This window comes from Musa acuminata, chromosome BXJ3-3 (assembly GCF_036884655.1).
Source record: "Musa acuminata AAA Group cultivar baxijiao chromosome BXJ3-3, Cavendish_Baxijiao_AAA, whole genome shotgun sequence".
NCBI classification, from domain to species: Eukaryota; Viridiplantae; Streptophyta; class Magnoliopsida; order Zingiberales; family Musaceae; genus Musa; species Musa acuminata.
The window spans coordinates 30,487,046-30,510,714 of record NC_088351.1 but is presented as its reverse complement, the minus strand read 5'-3'; the positions used below and the strand labels follow the sequence as shown (position 1 = coordinate 30,510,714).

General features: G+C 40.9%; 4 protein-coding genes and 2 long non-coding RNA genes across 10 annotated transcripts; 3 read left to right on the top strand and 3 right to left on the bottom strand.

Moving 5' to 3' along the window:
• The first annotated feature begins 470 nt into the window (after positions 1-470).
• Positions 471-4,614, top strand: LOC135633779 (endonuclease III homolog 2, chloroplastic-like). Of its 4 annotated transcripts, none has more exons than XM_065143678.1 (11): positions 471-981; positions 1,208-1,329; positions 1,530-1,593; positions 1,736-1,807; positions 2,025-2,143; positions 2,418-2,484; positions 2,628-2,701; positions 3,525-3,662; positions 3,733-3,837; positions 3,937-4,020; positions 4,214-4,614. In XM_065143678.1, the coding sequence occupies exons 1-11, from the start codon at positions 822-824 to the stop codon at positions 4,343-4,345; spliced, it is 1,137 nt and encodes a 378-aa protein (XP_064999750.1). In that variant the 5' UTR covers positions 471-821; the 3' UTR covers positions 4,346-4,614. The 4 variants fall into 4 exon arrangements, 3 of the variants coding, with proteins under 3 accessions (XP_064999750.1, XP_064999749.1, XP_064999751.1); XR_010495149.1 differs by having other exon boundaries at positions 474-981; positions 2,628-2,719; positions 3,764-3,837; positions 4,214-4,268; XM_065143677.1 differs by having other exon boundaries at positions 479-981; positions 2,628-2,719.
• Positions 4,615-5,198: 584 nt separating this feature from the next.
• LOC135633782 (uncharacterized) lies at positions 5,199-9,860 on the bottom strand. The gene is made up of 2 exons (XR_010495151.1): positions 9,472-9,860; positions 5,199-9,368 (listed from the first exon to the last, which is right to left on the bottom strand). It is a non-coding gene; the product is annotated as an uncharacterized LOC135633782 (long non-coding RNA).
• Positions 9,861-10,132: 272 nt separating this feature from the next.
• On the top strand, positions 10,133-14,692 carry LOC135633778 (calcium-dependent protein kinase 29-like). Its single transcript, XM_065143676.1, has 8 exons — positions 10,133-10,815; positions 11,589-11,712; positions 11,808-11,957; positions 12,086-12,238; positions 13,072-13,187; positions 13,295-13,462; positions 13,969-14,193; positions 14,354-14,692. Exons 1-8 carry the CDS (start codon positions 10,276-10,278, stop codon positions 14,498-14,500), a joined length of 1,623 nt encoding a protein of 540 aa, XP_064999748.1. The 5' UTR covers positions 10,133-10,275; the 3' UTR covers positions 14,501-14,692.
• Positions 14,546-15,700, bottom strand: LOC135633783 (uncharacterized). Its single transcript, XR_010495152.1, has 2 exons — positions 15,562-15,700; positions 14,546-14,714 (listed from the first exon to the last, which is right to left on the bottom strand). It is a non-coding gene; the product is annotated as an uncharacterized LOC135633783 (long non-coding RNA).
• Positions 15,382-17,181, top strand: LOC135633780 (uncharacterized). Of its 2 annotated transcripts, XM_065143681.1 has the most exons (3): positions 15,382-15,511; positions 15,599-16,551; positions 16,826-17,181. In XM_065143681.1, exons 1-3 carry the CDS (start codon positions 15,496-15,498, stop codon positions 16,940-16,942), a joined length of 1,086 nt encoding a protein of 361 aa, XP_064999753.1. In that variant the 5' UTR covers positions 15,382-15,495; the 3' UTR covers positions 16,943-17,181. The 2 variants fall into 2 exon arrangements, with proteins under 2 accessions (XP_064999753.1, XP_064999752.1); XM_065143680.1 differs by lacking the exon at positions 16,826-17,181 and having other exon boundaries at positions 15,599-16,783.
• A 1,663-nt stretch (positions 17,182-18,844) lies between these two features.
• Positions 18,845-21,441, bottom strand: LOC135633777 (G-type lectin S-receptor-like serine/threonine-protein kinase LECRK2). Its single transcript, XM_065143675.1, has one exon. The coding sequence runs from the start codon at positions 21,310-21,312 to the stop codon at positions 18,970-18,972; it is 2,343 nt and encodes a 780-aa protein (XP_064999747.1). The 5' UTR covers positions 21,313-21,441; the 3' UTR covers positions 18,845-18,969.
• Between the last annotated feature and the right edge of the window lie 2,228 nt (positions 21,442-23,669).

Sequence of the window (23,669 nt, the reverse complement as noted above, 5' to 3'; positions counted from 1 at the left end):
GTACATTGGAGTCTTTCATAATTTCAAATTGCCAGTAGCTTTTTTATCAGCAGTTCCTTCATGGTTAGAGAGTTTTCATCATAATAAGACATACCATGTGAGAGAATGACCAAATTTAAGCATGGTTTAGTGTTTTTTTTTTCTTTCTCAGGCAGATAATTATTATAATAGTATGACAATAGCCAGAAAAATTATTTCCAGCTAAGCTGCCATAATCAAATCTTTTATTTTTGACTAAGATTTGATTATGATAATTTGATACAACAATTTCTGTGTCCACAATCTACTTGAGAATTGCACTCCAATTTAGAAACATTATTTGATCTAGTTAGTCATATTTCAATTTCATTCATTTGCTTTACTATTATCTACATATAGATATTAACCATTGTTTTGTCCAATTGATCTACAAATTGACCCATTCAACAGAGTTCGGCAAATCTGATTTTGTTTCTTTTCATGTAACTGTAGAATCGTACGATCCGAATTCTGCCACGTAGGCATCACGGGTGTACCTGATGAGGCCATGTGTATAAATTCATGGCTCGGGGATGCATGATGGCCCCGCGGTTATCTACCCCGTTGTGGCTCTTCTCGTCGCTATCTGCAGTTATTTATGTGGGGCCCGTTCAAGCAAATAAAGTTCTAGCCAGGTAGAGCAACGAGTACGCGTTACATCCGTAAGAGAAGTATTCTTGTAGGTGACATTTGGCCGTGGGCGACCCACGTCTTTGGTCGAGTCGTCCGAACTCCAACCTCAAATCTTCCCACCGACTTCAAAAGTATTTGTTGTCGAGTGCTCGTTCCCTCCCAACCCCCAAATGCCCCCTTCGCTCTTCCTCCTCCCTCGATCCCTGCTCGCAAGAATCCCCTTCCTTCCACTCTCTTCTCGCGTGCGAGCCCTGACGATGCCGGTCACAAGGCGCCCTTCGCGATCCCTCGCATCCGAGGCCAGGATCCCCGACTCGAAGCTCGACCCAGGTTGTTGTTCGTGATCCCAATTGCAAATCCCTCTCCGTTTTATCCCACCCGTGTGTTGTTTCCGGTAATTTGGCTTTTGCAGCGGAAAAGGCAGCACCTTGGTCGTTGTCTTTTGTAGGAGATGAATCTTTTACCGAGTCAGTGAAATGTGAACTCGTTGTCGAACCAAATCGATTACTTATTGAAGCTAAATGCGAAAAGAAATTTTCTGTTGTTCCTTATCCAGGTACCGAATGTCCTGGTGGCGTATCTGATCGAGAAAAGCGTGCTCATCTGAGGAAGAAGAGGGTGAAAAGGATTGTTGAAGTCGATGAGAAGCGCGCCAAAGAAGAAGCTGCTGATCGAAAAGTAAGGATCCCTCTTCTCTTTCAAAAGATTTCTACATGGTTTCTTCTTTCATAGCTTTGAATGCTTGTAATAAAGAGCTTCGTCTCTCTCCTTAGACCTCAGATTCTCCTGAGTATCAATTTTCTTCCTTGACTTAGCTTCCTTCTCTCTTTCAAATACTGCTGTAATGTGACTAATACAGTGGTCAGCTCAACGTGTAGGTGTGTGACCTGATTGACATCGAAGATTTTGCATATGATAAGGTCAACCTGTCTGCGATCTCCAGTAAGGGCACCTCTATTATCTATTAGTTTGGTTGTGTTATCTTGCAATTTCATCTTGCGTTCACATTACTCAAACAAACTAAATAGCCTTCTGTTATATGCTTTGTGTTGTACTAATTATGTTATTTTAAGTAATCCTTCAGATGATGTAAACCTCGACTCTTCTTTCCCTGCTTCTAAGAGGAAAAGTACACACCTAACTGATGAGCCTAAAGGTACTTACAAAAGCATAATAAGTGAGGAAATTTGTGAAGATGCATTCATGTTGTTACTATTGCTGCTACTACTACTACTGATAAAAAGAATTTATTGCTTCAATTATCTGGTAATTCAGGTTAAGATGGCAGAAAACCCAGTAGAATGGATGTTTTGCATCAACTATTTTCCTAATTTCTGAAACTGGTGTAAAATTGAATCTTAATTTTTCTGTAGCTGATGCACCAGCAAATTGGGAAGAAGTCCTTGATGGGATTAGGAAGATGAGGTTTGCTGATAGTGCCCCACTAGAAACTATGAGACATGAGAAGTCGGCAAGTCTTGTGCCACCCAAGGTAACTAGACTATGAATTTGTTTAATGGAAAGAACTCCTCCTCCTCCTGTCTCTCTCTCTCTCATCTTCACTTTTTTTTTGCAAGTTAATATGGTGTTTTAAACAACAAATATAAATTGGAAATATCCTACAAAATTGATTTTTCTTATAACACAGTTTGTAGATAATGCTTGGCTTTGTCAGCCCTTATTTGCATACTGTCCTTGTTTTATCATGTCATGTAAAATGATTTTAGTTATGTTTGATATGTATACTGTTTATGTCATTATACCAGGAACAAAGATTTGCGGTTTTAATATCTTCCCTTCTGTCAAGCCAAACTAAAGAGGCAGTCACAAATGGCAAGTTCCACTGTGCCTCCTTCCTCTGGTTTTATAATTGTGCCAACCTTGATTATCAAGGAACTTGAATTCATATCTTCAGTTTGATGCAATTTCACACAAATATGATGTTTGTTCACTTGGTAATTCAACTACGAGTTCAGGTGCCGTACAGCGTCTCTCTGAGAAGGGTTTACTGGATGCTGATGCTATTGTCAGAACTGATGAAGCTACCATGGCAAGCTTGATTTATCCAGTATATCCTTAATAAAAACTCTGTCAAAGTTTTAGTTCTTTTATCCAATTTTGATCATGGAAGCTGCTCTTTTAAGTATTTAACACCATCAAATTCACCTGCTAGATAAATAATGTAAATGTCCATGCGGTTCCAAAATGATATTTCTTGTTTAGTATTTTTTTTTGTTTGTTCTAAATCCTAGGAGATGCAAAGATTCCATTATGTCAATCATGCTTCATCATACATGTCATAATATCATCCAAGTGACAATTTTGTTGTTGAGATTTAGAAATAGGCACAAGTCTCTCTCTCTCTCTCTCTTTTTGTTTGTGTTCCATAAAAGAATCACTGTTCTTTTCAATCAGTGTTAATTAATTCGGAAACCAAATGAAGAAACTTTTGTAATTTCTGGTATGGGCACACCAAAGTCACCAATTCAAGCCTGCTATTACTTGAAAGAAGAAAGTAGAAAGAACTGTTTTGAAACTGGAAAATTCTTTTTTTGGTGAGTCAATGTTGCAGTCCAAGCAATTTGACAGAATCAACTTTGGTGTGGATGCTTAAACTATGTACTATGTACTACTTGCTAAGCCACAATGACAGAAAGAAATGTTACCATCCAAAAAGTTTGCTTACTTGACATTAGCAGAAACTGTTGATACAATGCTTGAACTATGTACTACTTGCTAAGCCACAATGGCATACATTTAGAGATTCTTGGCTATCTTATTGGTTATGTCTTATTCTCATTCCTACTTGCACATTTAGTATTGTTTCTTAAAGGAATGTCAATAGGAGTGACACTTATTATCTCTGAATTCAGGTTGGATTTTACTTGCGGAAGGCCCATCACATGAAGAAAGTAGCTGAAATTTGTCTTGAAAAGTATGGGGGAGACATCCCTAGCTCTATAAATGAACTGCTTGCACTTCCTGGAGTAGGTCCTAAAATAGCCCACTTGGTACAGCTCACTCTTACCTTCAAACTTGAAATTATTGCTATCTGTTCTCTGATATAAATTGAGTTACTAGGTTATGATTATGGGATGGAATAATGTTCAAGGTATATGTGTTGATACTCATGTGCATCGTATTTGTAATCGACTAGGATGGGTGTCACGTCGTGGCACAAGACAGGTAATTTTACTTGATCATATGATTTATAATCTGACCTCTTTTTCTTGATAATCCAGAAACCTGAGAGTTAATAATAATATCTATGTCAATGTTCACTAGAAAACTTCGAATCCGGAACAAACAAGAGTATCCCTGGAAACATGGCTACCAAAGGATTTATGGGATCCCATCAATCCCCTACTGGTATGATTATTATAGTTGTCTGTATATTGTTTTAACTCCTCCATCTACCTAAGCATTAGAACACATTTTCTATGAGGTTTTACTCTTTTTTTTCAAACTTATGATTGAAAGAGGCAAGCATGCCTCATTGATCTTACTTCTTTCCACCTTCAGCTATAGTGACACTTAGACCCATAATTGTCTTCACAATCAGGTTGGATTCGGGAGGTCAGTGTGTACTCCTCTCAGACCCCGGTGCGGAACCTGCATCATAAATCATTTCTGCCCCTCTGCTTTCAAGGAAGCAAGAAGCTCAAGTTCAAAAGCTAAAAGATCGCCAAACTAGAGGACTTCAAACATGACTGATAGCCATTGTTCTTGGTCTTACTCTGTTTCTTAGCTTTAGATCTTGTTGCGGTTGTAAAAGGCCAACATCTCCTTCAAACGATTGTATTCACAATGCATGCTGCAGTTGAATGACGTTAGAAATAGCTACTGTCAGTCATTCTACATGAAGATGTATTCCTCTGAACTTTACTATATCCTTCCACTTCTCTAGCTGAAGTTGTATTTCATGTATGTTATCCAAGAAAGAAACATGATAGCTTTGGAGTATGAGAATGGTCATCACAGCTATTCATAACTTAGATTTATCATGATAGTGAAAAATTTTACCATACTCATGAATTCAATCTGATTTGCATACTTGTGCTGTTATCATACTATCTTAATCCCGACTCAGTTGATAATCTATTTCAGTTTAAACAGGTTGAATAGGCATACTCAAATTTCGCCCTCCGATCATTCGAGCACCAACTCCGGTACTATTTTTCCTACTCATTCTCTTTTTCCCATAAAGAATTAGCAGCATAAAAATTATAAAAAAAATCAAGAGAGTTCAGTTCCTTGCAGCAAGATCTTCAGTTTCTATCTTACATCTTACTAGAATAACTCATGGTGTGTAGTGTTTTATTTTCTTTTTCTTTAACATTTCTATTTTTCTAAAAAAAAATTATTTAATATATGATCTAATAAATTAACTCACCATTTTCCGGTCTACAACTTAAGTATATCTTTATATATATAATAGCTAGCCAGTATTTGTTTCCTGATATTACCAAACTAGAAAGTAGAGAAATCAAGAGGGCAACCACAATGCTAGTGAAAAGAGAGAGAAATTTCACTGCAGCACAATGACCTGATCAAAAAGCTAATATTGACTAAAGAAATCTCTACTGTTTCATAATGTGGTTTTGCTTTAAAATGAGCATCAAACACATGCCAATAAGACTCGTCAGAAGCAGACTCTGATATAAGCCTACGTACTCTGTGAGGGTTCCAGCAACCAACTGGTACACAACCCTGTTTCTCCAGGCAGAAAAGTCGGGATTTGAGATTTACCTCTAGAGATTTATTCCCAATGCAGCAGTGTCTTTTGCCCAGTAACCCAAGCCAAAGATGATGACCACTCATCTTAAATGCTGTACTTGTGATCAATTTCTGACACCTCTTGTGGATTTTAATCATTTTTGCATGAAGCTCAACTGGACATTGATTCTGCTCATCCAGGCAATCTTCATGAGCTTCAGCATGCTTTGTGACAATTCCATCAGAATTATGTAATGGTTGCATCCCTACACTTACCATTGTCCTTTGATGTTCAATGGATGAACATCAAATTCCTATAAGAAGATGAGAAAGAGGAAATTGATCCTCCACATCTGTCTTGATCCCTTCATGACCATCAAACTCATTCAGGCCGACTCTATTTTCAATTGGAACTCCTTACAAGATTCAATCACATAAATCAAGCCCCTTTTCAGGTTGGTTTAACAACTCAGAACTGCTACTACCAATTCGAGATACATCCATCTTTTAAGTAGGGTCTTCCTTCTCTTGGAGATGTTGCATATATGTCTGTCCAAAGGAGCTTCCATAGATCTGCTAAATCTCAGTGACGCTGAGGTTGTCTTCCGAGAATCATAGCCCCCACCTCTTGTTTCATTCACAATGAGCAGTAGCTGACTTTGGTGTCGGACTGAAAGTTCTACATCTAAGTCTCCGAATGTCCTTCCTGTTGGCTTGTGGAATATGTTGGCAGATTTTCAACCTCATTAATTTTGATCCATGAAATACTGTGAGATCGGAGGTGATGGGCAAAGGAAGTTCTCAAAATCCAAGCAGCTATACAAGTTGTCAAATGGCCAAAAAATAGGTTCATCTGAATCATCGTCCCTACTCTTGACTTTATCTACCTCACCTACTGAAGTTAGAGAACTAGAACTGGACGACAGAATTTGGAGGTGTCGCATGATACTACAAGAAGGGCTCGAAAAATCAGAATCAAAGATGTCAAAGTCAGTTTCTCTATCATATATTAGCTCTGAGTCTTTGCTCTCAAGGTCCAATGAAGAAACCCATATGCCCATTCTAGCTCTGTAAATGTACCAGGCAATGCACATGAACTGTTACAAGATGATGGGTCTTCAAATGAGGTCCTATGTAGGAGGAATTGGGGCTTTCTGAATGGGCAACTGAGGATCTCTTCCATCATTTCCAGCAACTTTTATTTGTATGAACTTCCTTCCCTAAACTTAATTGTCTGCTGAGAACTATGGACATGTCACTTGTTGGACTAGACATTGAACTATAAGTAGCAAAAGTCTCATTGCCCTCACGTAAGAAGATACAAGGGCTTCAAGATGATGATGTTGGAGAAAACTGACTCGGAAGAGAGAGATTCAAACAATCATAGTTCCAAGCATATTGCGTTTTATCAGACCTTAGCAACAGTGATGACAAACTATCCCTAGAAGATGTCTCAGAAAATTAATCTGATCATCAACATCAAGGATTCCTAGTTCTGGTTCTGTGAAATTAACAGCAGTTTTCTTGTGGTGATCTTGAACCAAGCCTGCCTTCTTACCTCTTGAATCATTTTTCGAAAGATAACGAGAAATACTATTTTTCTGATACTGACTTTGTTCTAGGTAAAACCACATCTTTTGCTGTCAGTAAATCTCATCTTGTTCAAGTCAGATGCCAAGATATCTATCTGCATGTCCACAATCTACTAACCATGCAATAAAGGAATAATTGAATGCATACATCAACCCAATAGCCGGCCGGCTAAGACATATTAGAGGACGAAAACTAAATGACCCAAGCCACACATCAGAATACACTATTGCACGAGAGCAGATGAGCTTGTACAAATTCACAAAAGACAGTCAAAGTTTCTGATAACTAGTTAATTGAATCAAGACTTGTAGAGTTGGAGTTCAGCAACCAAGCTTTTACCTATCCAATATGGTGAAAGTAGGTTCCATCGTCTGTAGTTTGTGAAATTCCAGAACTAGAATAGCAAAAATTATGAACCTTGTTGGGCAATTCGAAATGCAGAATCTCAGCTAAGTCAAATGTAAGCTGACAGACAACGATCTTTGGAACCAAGAAATGACCGAAAAATTGTCTAATTTTATGAAACTATTCCGAAAGGCATAGATTACATAAAATAGTTATTTGCTAATGCATATCCATGTAAAGAACCACAAAAGCTTGCATAATAAACACATGTTTTATGACAGGAATAAACCTATTTCAAATTTTTGGTAGCGATTCTAAACATGCCTTATTATTCTAGATAATTTTGCCAAAGAAAGAAGTGATAATGTGGAATACAAGACTAATTTTTTTGGTAGTGGTTCTAAACATGCCTTATAATTCTAGATAATTTTGCCAAAGAAAGCGGTGATAACATGGAATACAAGACTAAATACTATATACACAGTGGCATCAAACTTTTGAGTCAATAATAGTGATATCGTCTATGTATTTGCTTCCTGGAATCCAAGAGAAATGGATGGAATACAAGGAAATAGGAAAGACATGGGAGGCAAATTTCAACAGAAGATAATTATGACCAGAAGGCTAAATACTATATACACAGTGGCATCGAACTTTTGAGTCAATAACAGTGATATCCTCTATATATCTGCTTCCTGGAATCCAAGAGAAATGGATGAAATACAAGGAAAAAGGAAAGACATGGGAGGCAAATTTCGATAGGAAATAATTATAACCAGAAGGCTAAATACTATGTATACAGTGGCATCGAACTTTTGAGTCAATAACAGTGATATCCTCTATATATCTGCTTCCTGGAATCCAAGAGAAATGGATGAAATACAAGGAAAAAGGAAAGACATGGGAGACAAATTTTGATAGGAAATAATTATGACCAGAAGGCTAAATACTATGTATACAGTGGCATCAAACTTTTGAGTCAATAACAATGATATCTTCTATGTTTCTGCTTCCTGGAATCCAAGAGAAATGGATGAAATATAAGGAAACAGGAACGAAATGGGAAGCAAATTTCAACGAAAAACGATTATGACCAGAAAGATAAATACTATATACACAGTGATATCAAACTTTTGAGTCAATAACAGTGATAGGAGATAATTATGACCAGAAGGCTAAATACTATATACACAATGGCATCAAACTTTTAGGTCAATAACAATGATATTCTCTATGTATCTGCTTCCTGGAATCCAAGAGAAATGGAGGAATACAAGGAAACTGGAAAGACATGGGAGGCAAATTTCGATCAAAAATAATTATGACCAGACTAAATTATTGATAAAAAAAGGCACTGCAGTACAAGCAAATTTATGTAAAATATTCATAATAAATCGAGACACAAATTATAGCATTAAATTTTAGTAAACACCAATTGCTTCATCTCTCATCCCCACAACAACACTTGAAGAGAGGGCATTTTATCATGAAATATGAAATTTAATATGCAACTAAGGAATAGCTAGGGCTTTAGAGATAATAGTACAAGGGATTTGAGCCTACTACTTCTTGATCCACTTGAAATTGTAGGGTTGTATCTTAGGAGCCTAAAAAACTTGCACATAAATGATCTCCAAGAAAGTTTCTGAACTTACTACACTAAGCAACAAAAATAAAAAAAGTTATGACTTGTCCTCTTTAGCTAACACAGAAAATAAAGCCAAGAAACTGAACTTGTCCACATTCCTCTTCACCACAAGAAACTTTCCTATATTCCACATATATAGGAAAAGTACATACGCTTAGAAGTATATACCATAATGCTTTAACTAATACATAAAATGGAAAAATGAGGAACTCATTGGCCGAAACAGTATCAGTAGGGCAAAAAACTCGCCCTAAACCAACATCAGTCTCTTCGCTCTCAGAACACGCACTAAAGAAGAGCTTTATCCAATCAATACAGCAAAAAATAGACTACCCAGTGTTTCTTAATGAGATTTGAGTTCGATCAACGGATCCTAATACATCAAAGGCGGCGGATCTTTTGGTTCCAAAGGTGTCTACCCCAAAAGGCAAAGAAAAACAAAAGGAAAATTATGATCGAACCACAAGGATACATCAAAATCAACGCTAGAGAGCAAAATGACTGCACGATATCATTACCCGAGGAAGAGCTTCCCGCAGTCGATGCGATCTGTTTCGCCTTTCCATAGAGCTGCTTCTGGAGACGGTAATATTCCTGCGTTCAAGATCGAGGTTATCGTAAATACCCTTTCACACATCGCAATAAGGTCCATCCGATAGAGATCGAACGGTAGTGAGAGCATAAGTACAGTGGCAAAATGGTCATTCGCGTGGTCTCTGCAAGAAGGGTACCTTGGGAAGAAAAAAAAGAAACGGGAAGCGTTAAAGTAGAGGACGGAAGTCTATCCTCCACCATCCGATATTGCTTCAAGTGCCACTGTAGTTATACCTATGATATTAATACTAATACGATGAAAATATAGAAAACTTATTTACTAAGAGTATGAAGTTTTATTCATAAATCTTTGATGTCGGAATGTTTGAATAGTAAAGATTTTAATTGTTGATAAAAAAATTCTAGAATTAATTAAATGAATATTTATTTATCTTTTTATAACAAAGATATTGATTTAATAATTCACTTATGGTCTAACCAATAATAATAATAATTACGAATATATGGCGGCGTATAATAAACAAGTATACGTATAAAATGCTAACTCAACGTGGTCAACGCGTCAGTCATGTCGATGGTTCGTTGAGCTAATTAACGGAACGCGGGAGAGTAAGAAGCGGGAGAAAACGACGGAAGCTCCCGCCATCAATAGAGGAGACGAAGAAGTGCTTCTCCTTCCTCCCTCTCTCCCTCTCCCTTCCAAGAGAGAGAGAGAGAGAGAGAGAGGGGAAGGGAGGAGGAACCGAAGGAGCGGAACGAGGCAGCAGATGGGGAACTGCTGCTCCGCCCAATTATCCAAAGCAGCCTTCCAAAAGTCCGGCGATCTCCGTTGCCTCTCGGCCATCTCCATCTACGAGTATGACAAAAACGGCGTCTACCACACCCGCTCGTCCATCTCCTCCGAGTTCCGCCCTCCGATCTCCGTCCTCGACGAGCCCAAGCCCCGCGGCGACCTCCTCCGGCGGTACCACCTGGGGGAGGAGCTCGGCCGCGGCGAGTTCGGTGTGACGCGGCGCTGCACGGACGCGGCCACGGGGGAGGCGCTCGCCTGCAAGTCCATCGCGAAGCAGAGGCTGCGGAGCAGCGTCGACGTGGAGGACGTCCGGCGCGAGGTGCAGATCATGCGCGGCCTGCCGGAGCACCCCAACGTGGTCCGGCTGCGGGACGTGTTCGAGGACCAAGAGGCCGTGCACCTCGTCATGGAGATCTGCGAGGGCGGCGAGCTCTTCGACCAGATCGTGGCCAGAGGGCACTACACCGAGCGCGCCGCGGCCACCGTCATGCGCACCATCATGGAGGTCGTTCAGGTAAATGCGATACCCTTCTGATTCCACATTCGTGTCCGGAACAACAAGAAACAAATTAGGGTTTCCGTAATCCCAATTTGTCTTTTAAGGTCATCTTGTGGATCAAATCCCTTCAGGATTAGATGCTGTTCTGTTCGTTCACGCTCAGCATCTGATGACATGGGTCGAAATTAGGGTTTCGACAATCCCAATTAATCTTTTAAGGTCATCATGTGGATCAAATCGATGATGCCCTATTCGTTCACGCTCAGCATCTGATGACATGGGGATCATGATGCATGATTACCACAGGAAATGTGGTTCTTTTCAGACATACTCTGTGTCTAAAAACTCTGAACAGAGTATGCCATCTGCAGTACCGTCAAGCTTCCTACTCTTAAAGGCCATGAAACCATTGAAACCAAGTGAATCTACAAGATGGAGAGGAATGCAGAAGGATAAATAGAGAAAAATTAGATATATATATATATATATATATATATATATATATATATATATATATATATGGAAAATGTAGACAATTACATGTTCACTTTGATTATGTGAAGAGGATCAATAAGAAAGGACATGAATAAGGTGCACAACAACCTCAAGGTTTTATGGTGTGGTGTGTTTGGAGAACTTGGCATGTTAACAGAGCTAGAATTTATGTATTATGTCTTCTATTTATTCCCATTTTTCTAATAAATGCATAACAGATATTTTTCTTGCTTGTTTCCTACTTTGTTGTTATGCTTCCACAACAAAATTGCTTATAATCATTGTTTCTGTAGCATTGCCATACGAATGGGGTAATTCATCGTGACTTGAAGCCGGAGAACTTCCTCTTTGCAGATTCTTCAGAAACTTCTCCTCTGAAAGTTATTGACTTTGGCCTCTCTGTAGACTTCAAGCCTGGTAGGTCTATACAATTTTGACTGCTCTTCCTTTTGGACTCACAAAGATGATAGTAATACTGATTGTTTAGCAGCCAAATGATTACATTTTCATAGGTTCAGGTGAGATCTTCAGTGAAATTGTTGGAAGTCCATACTACATGGCCCCAGAAATCTTGAAGAGATACTATGGACAAGAAGTGGACATATGGAGTGCTGGAGTTATTCTCTACATATTACTTTGCGGAGTCCCTCCCTTTTGGGCAGGTAGCTGTTCTTCTTTTCAAAGGAGGCACGTTTTTCCAACAAAATCTTTATTAGCTTTTGGTTTGCTTTTTGATGAACGAGTTGCTCATGAGGATTTTTTTTGTTTTTTTAACCTTTTATGCATTCAGAGACTGATGAAGGAATTGCAAAGGCAATTATTAGATCAGTTATTGATTTTGAAAGGGAGCCATGGCCTAAAATATCGGAGAATGCAAAGGATCTTGTGAGATGCATGCTCGATCCGAATCCCCATACTCGGTTCACGGCTCAGAAAGTTCTTGGTATGCCTCCATCTACTATCCTTTCGCTTTTGGAGCACGATATAAACTTGATAAGAGGCCTCATGTCTATGGTTGGAAGATCTTTCCCAAGTACTTGACCTGAGAAGTTCTTTCAATTTTGTTTACCAGAATAACAAGCTAGATATCATTATCCAAAATGTTTAAATCCAAATTGTTAGCAATAAGTCACTCATCTCTATATGTTCTATTACTTCTAGCTGAGGATGTTTGATGCTTGTCCTCTTCAGAGCTGGCCTATGCACCTAACTTGCTCAATATGTGTCCTCTTTAACTTCCCGCAAAAATGCATAATCTCCTTGATGTTTTGTCTATGCTTCTTGTCAAAGTTATTATATGTTCATCATGAATTATTCATCATGAAATCGTAGCGATATACATGCTTTATGTGCTCCTGTGTGGATATTCTGCAGTACATATTTTAAGAATGACAATTTGTATGCTCGATGATGTTTTGATCAAGAGAGCCAATATTGCATACAAACACCATAAAGTCGTGTGGACTAAACTTTGTTTAGTATATAAACCATCATTCACTACTTAAATAGCACATCCTGAAGAGATCCTTTAAAAATTAAATGGTCGATGAACTATCAGCAAGTATTATCTTATGTAAGTGGAAAAAGGGTTCAAGTTTATTTTTCTCTTGCTAATCTAGATTATTCTTTTTGGAGATCAATACAGCCAAATCCAATTAGTCTGCTTAGTTTGCTGAATCTGCTATTTTATCGCCATTTTCTAATCACTGGGGCATCAGCTAATTCCCTTTTTCCATCAACTAATTCCCTTGTTTTTTCTTTTGTACCTTTATGAAGAACACCCTTGGCTGCAGAATACTAGTACAGTTCCCAACATTCCACTTGGCGAAACTGTCAGATCAAGGCTTAAGCAGTATTCAGTCATGAACAAGTTTAAGAAGAAAGCCATGCTGGTGAGTTCGTGTATACCTTCACTCAGATGGACAACAGGTTGGAAGAATTTTGATTTTTTTTTTGTGAAAAGGATTCTATTTATTTATACTTCAATTACACTTTGAAGGTGGTCACTGAACACCTGCCTGTGGAAGAGATAGCTGCCATCAAGCAGATGTTCCACACGATGGATACTGAGCAGAATGGGACCTTGACATTGGAGGCACTCAAGAAGGGCCTCGACTTAATTGGTTACCGAATCCAAGATTTAGATGTCCAGATGTTGATGGAAGCAGTAAGTTCTCTTAAAGGTTTTTGCTTTTCTTGAGATCTTTGTGTTTGTTTACATGGAACTACCTATACTGCATGCATGTTCGATGAGTAAGCATATTTGGTAGCTTTTCCTGTTTCTATAAGGGGTACCAAATGCCTGAGATAAAGAGATATCACTCACTCTCCACCATCATGTAAAGCCATTACCGTTTCTGCCTGTGCTTATGAACTCCAACACTGGTTCTAGGAATCACTGAAGCATCTTTGATGAGGAAATTGCTTTCAAAGGACTGTAAGAAGCACCAAAGAAATGATCAAATACCTTCTACTTCAGAAATATGCAAAAAAGAGTATTCATGAGTAGGTTATAAATCATATGCTGATAAACATTAGCTTGTACCCAATGTGGAACTAATTGGATCATGATAATTATGTAGTGCACAAATTGTTGCATGCAAGTCTTTTAGTTGAACTCTTTGCGATCATCTTCTTCCTACAAAATCATGTTTTTTTTGCCTCTGATCACAGGCAGATATTGATGGAAATGGTACAGTGAATTGCGAGGAGTTCGTTACTGTCACTGTTCACCTGAAAAGGATTGATAGTGAGGAGCACCTTCCAAAAGCCTTCAACTATTTCGACAAGAACCAGAGTGGATACATCGAGATTGATGAGCTGAGAGAAGCCATAGGAGGACTTGAACTGAGTGAGCAAGTGATCTTGGATATCATCGCAGACGTCGACAAGGACAAGGTTGTATCAACTTCCTCATCTTGGGATCCTTCTTTTACGCTTCCTATACGCCTTTTGGCATTTAGTTCGAATTAAAGATATATAATTTGTTTCGGAAAAGCTTGCCATAAGAAAAAAGACTTTGGATCTTACTGGACTCTGTGCATGGGTTGTTCCACAGGATGGCCGTATAAGCTATGAAGAATTTGAGATGATGATGAAGGCTGGAACAGATTGGAGGAATGGCTCACGACAGTACTCGCGAGCAATGTTCAACAGCCTCAGTCACAAGATGTTCAAAGATGGATCTTTGAAGGAACACACATGAGAGGTCACCTGCATGGATCGTGATAAGTAGAACTTGCCAAGTCTCTGACCAATCTTTTGTCTTCTTCTTCTTCCCATTTTGTCCATTACCACACTTCGGATGCTTACAGTATCCTCATAGATTGAGCCTAGCAAATTAACTCATTTCTAATGGAGATGGCTTATCGGAAACTGTACGACCGTGAGACCACAAGAATCTTCTTTCTCACATTCATCTGTAATTGAAAACAAAATCAAATAAAATTCTGCTGCAATGAGTGTCAGAAATCTCTGTAATTATAGATCTGTTCGACATGTACGTGTAAATGAGGAGATCAACACCAACTTTGGATGATATCAGACGTCTGGATTATGTCCGCTAACTCCGTACGACTCTACTTCATCCCACTCCATTCAATCACTACAGACCTATCATTTGGTCTAATATCTATTACAAAGACCGAAATTTATCTCCGAGCTATGTACCAATGTAACGGCACTAATTGTTGGGGATGCCACTGGTAAAGACTTTTTAACTGTTGATAGCACGATCCATGATAATTAAGGACAAAATTATGCTAAATGCTTCGTTTAAGTATAGTGTATACGTTATTGCATATTATAACGTATATAATTGTTAAATCTACAATGCCAATCTTGCAACATGCAAGATTGACATGCCAAATCATGACCTCCACCCGCATTTCATCATACCTCATTTATTCATGAGGATACGATGATCAGGTTGACTTGTCTGCCAAGTCAACCATGCCAATCTTGCATGGCTCGGCCAGCCTGCGAAACGCGTCTCTCCGTCATAACGATCTCAATTTTGGGGAGCACGTAAACAGGATCTGTTCCCAACAGTCAACGGCCTCATCTCCCTCCCCTTCCCTCCCTCCCTTCGCGGACTGCCAACCATCCCCCGCCTCCTCCCTTCTTAAGCTTCCCTTGATCTCTTCCCACATCCAAACCTTTAACCCCGCCCCGATCTGTTCCTAACGACTGCTAAAGACGATGATGGAGAAGGAAGGTAATGAATGCTGCTGTATTAGAAATTGGCTTCGGTTCCCGATTACTTACTTGTTATTGAAATGCTGAGATTTGTGTTGCGTCTCAGAAGAAGTGGATGGCAATCAGAGAGCCGGACAAGAAGGCACGATGGATCTGCCATTGCCGGATCCGGGGCCGGTGAAGGAGGACGTGCTGTCGTTTAGCTGCGACCAGTGCGACAAGGAGACGGTGCACAAGATCGCGCAGCTCTTGAACCCGGGGCTGGCCGGGGCCTGCGTCGACAACACCACCGGCCTCTTCCGGGGGCCGGCCACGGTGGCGGTCCTCATCAGGAAGGAGATGGTGGACTACATCACGCCGAGGAGCGAGACGTTCGTGGCGGAGACCATGGCGCAGGGCGACGGCAACGCAGACCCGGCGGAGGAGGCCTCCGACGACCCTGCCGACATCGTGTCCGACATCGTCGACGAGTTCGCCCGCTCGAAGCGGAACTTCTTCAGCCGGGTGTCGGCGTGGATCCTGAGCGACAGCCGGGAGGACAAGATCGACGACTTCGTGCAGGAGATGGAGACGAACGCGTTCTGGCCGATGGACCGACGGGAGGTCATCGCCGAGACGCTGCTCAGGAACGTCGACTTCAAGAACGCCTACCACTGCTCCATGAAGTTCGAGTCGGAGCAGCAGTTGGCGGAGCACAGAGACAGCTGCGGCTTCCGGATCGCGGAGTGCACCAACGATGGGTGCCGCGTCAAGTTCTCCGCCGCCCACCGGGAGAAGCACGACGCGGAGTGCCCCTTCAAGATCCTCCCCTGCGAGCAGAAGTGCCCGGAGAGCATCATGCGGCGGGAGATGGACCGGCACTGCATCACCGTCTGCCCCATGAAGCTGATGAACTGCCCCTTCTACCAGATCGGATGCCAGTCCGCGTTCCCGCAGTGCACGCTGGAGAAGCACTGCGAGGAGTTCCTCCACTCCCACCTGCTCTACGTTCTGCAGGTGATCCACAAGCAGGAGGCGTCGGAGGAGGAGATGGAGCAGCGAGCGCAGCTCCTGGAAAAGGTAGGTTGGTCTCCTGTTCTTGTTCGCCTTCTTCCACCTCATACATGCATGCATCCCTGCACTACAGAAATGACTACCGTCTGTTTTGGTCCTTCAATCTCACATGCAGAACATTTAACTATAACATCTATACTTCATTTTAGTTTGGATAGTTCTTCGTAGTATAAATTGGCCAACCATTCGATCTGTTCTTTGCTGATATGAACCAATTTAATCATCAAAAAGAAGTCTTATCAGATTAACTGAGGCAGGTCTAATGTCCGTATCTTTGCAGTCAGAGTGTCAAAAAGAACTATGTGAAGCATTGGATGTGAGATCTCTTACCATGGCAGTCAAGGAGCAGGAAGCAAAGATGAAGAAACTTGAACGTGATCTCAGCATTGCTAGCTAGAATCTGAGATGTCTACACCTGTGAACAACAAAAGGATTCGGTTTCTTTTGTCTTTGGGAATAATCCAATTTCCAATCTTTATTCTTTTGTAGATTTGATGATGCTCGGAAGGCAATCCCCACAAGAGTTTTCTTTCTTTCTTCTTTCTTTTTCTCTTCTTATCAATAAATCACTTCTTGATCTTCTACCGACATTGAGACATTGTTGAGCATCCTTGAACACCGAGATTGTTCATTTATATTTTCTGAGGGAAACATGAGCAACAGCTACATCAGTGAATCTTAAAGGCAATTGCTGAAATCCACTAAATGTTCTTTATTTAGAATAGGATAAAATGTCTTCTTGTTTTGATTTCATGAGCACTGAAATGAAAAATACACATCACAGAAAAAGTTAAAGAATAAGAGATTTGACTACAGGTGAGGCCTAAATATTTATGAAGCTACGGTGGATGCTTCTATATCTGAGCCCACAAAGAGTATCACCACAGACCAACTCAAAGACTACTAGAATTCTTTCACTATTTTTCCAACAAAAACTCTTTTATCTTCTTCAATGATATTTATGAAGATTTAGATCAATCTTATAATCAAAGTAACTGTGCATTACACAACATGTTTTATACATTATAAAAAACTGAATCTGTTTATGACCTTGAAATCTCATAAATTCAACTTTCATCATAAATAGAACAGATTTGATGCCAGATTTTGGTCTAGAATTTAATTGAAAGAAAATTAAGTGCAAGTTTGAGTAGATTTAGTCTCAATGTCAATTTCAACTTGAGATAAGATGATCAAGCTGCATAAGAACGAACCTGCTTGTCTTCTACAAGTCCACAAAAGCTTGACTCAAATGCAAAACAGCAAGTTTGATTTTAAAATCTTCGGCCCAAAGTTTGTCACAACTGTACAATAAATGATCAAAATTTTAACAAGCTAATTCAAATATAATTCAATTACATCCTTAGTATCTCCCACCAATTAGCATGAATTTAACAATCCATCCTTATGCATCATGCCCCTGACTACGATGGATCCTACTATTGAAGAAACATTGTGAAATTACTCTACTAAACATCATGTAATTAGTCCTTGTGAAATCACTACTAAATGTCAACTCTATTATATGAGGATCATGTCCCTCACTATTGTAAGCTCTACCCAATCATAATAAGGAAATATTCATTGCTAAAACATATATATATATATATATATATATATATATATATATATATATATATATATATATATATATATATAACAATTACCACAATTTTAAAGCACATAGTGAAGTAATATAGGCAAACAAATTGAATTCCAGAAAATGGTTCACTATAATTCATCTGTTCTGGGCATTTTTGTGATAAGGTAAAATCAAATCAAGTAGGATGATTCAAAATGACTAGCAAATTACCAGTCTTATGTGAGTTCACTACAATGTAACATCAGATGACACATTTATCTCCGCGGAGGAAACGTGTCATACCCTGAAACCATTGTTGGTCAATAAGTATTAGCAAAAGCAAGCAAAATATCAACATAAATCAGCAGCAACAATAACAACTCACAAACCGTAAGAAGGAAGCAAGGATCGCAGCAACACGAGGTAGTAAAGGGCACAATACCTGAACACAATTTGCAACAGAGACGACAATGGTTCCGTTCGACAGGTTTTGACTCCAAATTCGCGGGTGAAAGGAGAGCAGAGAGCTGCATAAGGCGAGAGAGAGAGAGAGAGGGAGACTCGATTTGGGGATGAACTCGACGAACCCCAAGACGGAGGTTTCAGACAGGAATCAACAAACGCGAGCGCTCACAGGGTTTTTATAGACCCATCACAATGCTATATCCGAAAGCAGAAACCGTTACGACGCGATATGACGGTTGTTGAGGCCAGCTATAAACTCGTCGAGTTCTCCACAACGTGGCTAATGACAATTATAATTACATTGCTAATTATCGTGTTTATATTTCCAATTTGACTCGTCTCTTAAGTTGTAACGCAGAGTGTATACCGGCACGCTATTAAGATGAAAAGGATGCCGGCGGTGGAGGAAGAGGCGCTTTCATATGCCCTTCGATCATCATGATCACGTTCTTCATCGAAGGCCGGAAGACGGGCTGTTCCTGAACGCACCAAAGCCCAGCTCTGACCATCCTCTCCAGCTCCGCCTCATCCATGGCTTCGTCCTTCTTCAACCTTCCGAACTCATCATCCACCAAGCATTCATACGCAAGTTCAAGAAGGGTTTCGCCATGGCCGGCCTCCTCCAGTTCCATGTTCCTCCTGCAGCATATGATCTCCAAGAGCACAACTCCGTAGCTGTACACGTCGGCCTTCACTGTTATCGGCGCGTTCTTGTGCCATTCCGGCGCGAGGTACCCCCTGGTTCCTCTGATGCCCGTGTAGGTTCTTGTTTGGTCGGGCATCAGCAGCTTGGCCAGCCCGAAGTCGGCGATCTTTGCGGCCCCGGTGGCGTCCATGAGGATGTTCTGAGGCTTGATGTCGCAGTGGATGATGTGGTTCTCCAGCTCCTCGTGCAGATAGTACAATCCCCTGGCCACGTCCAACGCGATCCTGCATCTTTCTCGCCATGTCGGCCAGGATTCAGCCTTGAAGAGGAGATCCGCAAGCGAGCCGTTGCTCATGTACTCGTACACCAGCAGTCGACTCGAGTCTTGGTTGCAGAAGCCGAGCAATCGCACCAGGTTCTTGTGATGTGTTCTGCCAATGGCTCTCACCTCTCTCTGGAACTCCCTCTCTCCTTCCTCGACCATCTTCTCCAGTCTCTTCACAGCAATCACTCTTGCTCCATCGGAAACCGTTCCCTTGAACACCGTTCCAAAGGCTCCCCTGCCCAGCTCTTCCCTGAAGTTCTCTGTGGCTCTCTCCAGCTCTCCGTAAGAATACGATTTCAGCGTGCTGTAATCATCAGAACCAGAGTTATCAGACTCTGGCGTCCTCGTGTATCTTGCAGCCCTTTTACGTTCAAGGAAGCAATATCCAGATATGGCGAAGACGATGACTGAGAGGCCAGCAAGAACTACACCCACGACCAAGACGTCAACACGCAGTTTACTCTCCCTTTCGTGAACCACTGCTTGCTTCCTTGCAGCTTTGACCTTGAGGAGCAGCGTGTCGTTGCTGCCGGTCCTCCCATATCTCAAAGGAAGCGTCTGTTTACAGCATTTATCACCCGTGAACAACGCCGCCTCGCAGAAGCAGTCGTTCAAGCATGCGGCCCTGCACGCATCCATGCTCGTCATGGGCGACAGAATGGAGTAAGCCTTGTTGGACCACGTCGTCTTCTTCACTGTTACCACGGTCAAGCCTTCGTCCCCAACATCGGGGCTCCTCGTGCTGCAATCTCCTGATGAATTCCGCGCGCAACCAAGTGCGCTTTGGGTTGGATCGACGAAGTCGAAACCAGGGAGACAGGAGCAAACGGGCTCTTCCTCGGCGTTCGGGCTGCAGAAGCTGTTGAGCGGGCACACACCTTTCACCGAACAAGGATCCTGCAGTGCTGCCCATTCGACTCTTGTCGTCGATCTGCCATTGTTGGAGAAGCTGTGAGAGTAAAGCCTGAGAATTCCATCTACATCGATGATCGCCCGGTAGTAGACCTGAGTTCCACTCTGAGAACCAGAAGAAACCTTGGACAGGCTGATGTTATTGGAATTGCCACTGTTGTCGTATAAGTACAGTAAACCAGTGCTGTTAAGAATAAGCGTGAACCGGAAGCCATTCCCGAAGGTGCCTGTGCTCCAGTAGGAATCGTCGGGGTTGGATGTGCCGACAGGGTACAACACGAGATTGCCATCGTTTTGGTTGCACAGCCAGTACTTCCCGGTGGACCTGTCAGCTTCCGATACGCTGGAGAAGAGCTGGCCATCCGGGAACAGGCTTTGCCCAGGTAGAAGCGTGTCTGTGGGAGAACTAAAAGTAGACCAAATGATCGCTCCATCGGAATTGTACAAGACGAAGTTCCCAGTGTCGATCATGGCCGCCAGGGCGGCCTTCCCGGAACCTTGTGACAGGGCCTTCTCCCCACTGAGAGCACGCCAGAGAAGCCGACCATCCTCGGTCAACCTGAGGTAGCCGTCGGTTATGGGGGGATCGTCCCGGTTAGCTGTCCACACCACGGTCTTCTTTGGTGTGGTGGTGAGCCAGACTCCGATGGCCAACCCTTTTGCTTTGGGGTAAAACCCGAAGGCAAAGTGGCCGGAGGGGGAGGACCAGGAAGCACCATCGGAGGCGTCGAGGGAGGAACCCAAATTGATGTTGGTCTGTTTTGGCAGAGCACTCACAGCAGGAGGAGGAGAGACCAAGATCATAAATGGTAGCACTGGGAGGAAGAAGGGAACCATGGATGGAAGGAGCCCCCACAAACTGTGGAATATGACGAACAAGACGCATTACAGGCAATGCTAATGGATTGGATATATGAAGGACATTAAAATGTTGCTTCCTGGAATAATCTTTGACCATGTTGTTTAGTGTCTCAGCTCTGTGCAGGTTCGATGTATGTGGGATGCGGAGCAACAATCGACACGTCACTACACAAATCTGTAAGATATTAAAATAATTCAAGTTGACTTCAACGCGTGACTTGGTGACACTGAAGCAATAGTACACACAAATACAAAGGCTATATAACATGCTCTTTGTTGATACTGATGTGTCATCCACATTAGAAGGGCAACGAAGATGTATTCAAGGGAGAAATTCGACACTTCAAGTCAGAACATATGTAAGGTGAAAACAGGATGAGATAACACAACACACCATTGTTGTGTGGCTCTCAATTCTACGTATCATAGTTATTAGGATCAAATCAAATCAGTTAGTTGGATCTGATTTACTTATTGGATTGATTATATTAAAAAATAAAATAAATCAGTCGACCCGAACCATTTTTTGATAAACCGTATGAATCGATCGGATCAAATAAAACTGATTCGATTCTGTAAATATACTTAAGATTACTTAAATATTCATAAACTTAAACTTTATTATTATTATTTATTTTAAAAGAATTTTCACCCCCATTCTGAACCAAAATCTAACCTGAAGTCTTCCTCTTTGAAGTTCTCGAATCATTGATCTGCCAGAGAGAAGTAAAACTGGTGTTGCATCATGAAAACTATCAAACGCCGTATCAACCACGGCAATGACCTGGAAGAGTCGCTTGGTACCCACTGCCATCATTGCTGTTAACAAAAATTGATTGCTGAAAATGAACTGCTACCAGTTAGATAACTCGCTTGAGAGACAAGAAATTTTGAACACCTCAAACTTGACACTCATGGAATTGCATGTCTTCTTCCACCAAGAAATATCTGCAATCACTAGCAATGGAGAATGCAATCGTCAGCAAGTTTTAAGATCTATGACATCATTACTAGCTTTGCTCCTTTTTCCCTAGGTCTTGCTAGTGACCTTGACTTCCATGAGGTGCAACTGAGAGATGCAAGACTGGTTCCACAAGACCTTGGTGACATCTTTCATCTGCCGATGATGCCGTGAACCTCACTAATTTTTATGTTGTCAACTTGAGAATGACACAATCCAAGGCGATGTCCTAGAGAAAGAAGAAGAAAATTTCAAACATAAGAGAGAACATTAGTAGGCAAGTTGAGAACATCACAGATCTTCTCAAGCTTCTTTACATCTGCTGTTAATAGAAGTATCATTTGATAAATCTTGATCTGGCCTCATTATTGTGACATACTCTGAATACATTATGCATGCAGTTTTAAGCTTTAGATATAAAAAAAAAGTAACATATTTTATTCAAAAACAGAAAAGAAAACAAAGTAGTTTTTCTGCCGTGATATGTCAAAATAGTTAACCATATAACACAATAAATCCTACACATAAATCATAATGACATAGGGTTGCTTCCTGGAATGTTAAAACCTACACTAATGATTGATAAAAGCAGTTACAAATAGAACAGGTCATAAATTCAACTTTCATCATAAAGAGAACAGATTTGATGCCAGCTTGTGGTCTAGAATTTAATTGAAAAAAAAGTTAAGTGCAAGTTTGAGTAGATTTAGTCCCAATGTCAATTTCAACTTGAGATAAGATGATCAAGCTGCATAAGAACGAACCTGCTTGTCTTCTACAAGTCCACAAAAGCTTGACTCGAATGCAAAACAGCAAGTTTGATTTTAAAATCTTCGGCCCAAAGTTTGTCACAACTGTACAATAAATGATCAAAGATTTAACAAGCGGTTAGAACCCTTGTAGATTCTAAACTTGGGGTTGATCTCTTTAGGGGATCGGCCTCCTTGGAACTCTATAGGGGTTCCTCCCTCCAAGTTGCTGCTTAAAGGCTGCAGAAAATATTCATCTATTGCTATGAAAAGAGGAGGAATACATGGTTATTTATAAGGTTTCTAAATCCTAACTCCTAATATGACTCCTACTCAAAGACTCTTACTCAAGACTCCTTCTTCTAACCAATTCCTAATAGACTTCTAATCAAGACTCCTATTTCTTTACGACTCCTAATTTATCTCTAAGAAACAATCTCCTAACCCTAGTCGGCCTCTTCACCTCTTTAATAGGGGTCGGCTTAGGTAAGTTTTACATGAATGTCTCTCTCAATTAGGACTCTCCTAGCTAGAGTCCTAACAAACCCGCCCTCTTCAAATCAGCCTTGTCCTCGAGGCTGACGATTCATGAATTTTGGGAATTTGATCTTCAAGTCGTCATA

Bases quoted from the DNA above. Each gene is read 5' to 3' on its own strand.
- LOC135633779 (XM_065143677.1), top strand. From the start codon at position 822: ATGCCCCCTTCGCTCTTCCTCCTCCCTCGATCCCTGCTCGCAAGAATC. The intron at 1,808-2,024 runs GTACTTACAAAA...ATTTTTCTGTAG, and splicing joins CCTAACTGATGAGCCTAAAG to CTGATGCACCAGCAAATTGG. The intron at 2,720-3,524 runs GTATATCCTTAA...CTCTGAATTCAG, and splicing joins TGGCAAGCTTGATTTATCCA to GTTGGATTTTACTTGCGGAA.
- LOC135633777 (XM_065143675.1), bottom strand. From the start codon at position 21,312: ATGGTTCCCTTCTTCCTCCCAGTGCTACCATTTATGATCTTGGTCTCT.
- LOC135633778 (XM_065143676.1), top strand. From the start codon at position 10,276: ATGGGGAACTGCTGCTCCGCCCAATTATCCAAAGCAGCCTTCCAAAAG. The intron at 12,239-13,071 runs GTATGCCTCCAT...ACCTTTATGAAG, and splicing joins CACGGCTCAGAAAGTTCTTG to AACACCCTTGGCTGCAGAAT. The intron at 13,463-13,968 runs GTAAGTTCTCTT...CTCTGATCACAG, and splicing joins TCCAGATGTTGATGGAAGCA to GCAGATATTGATGGAAATGG.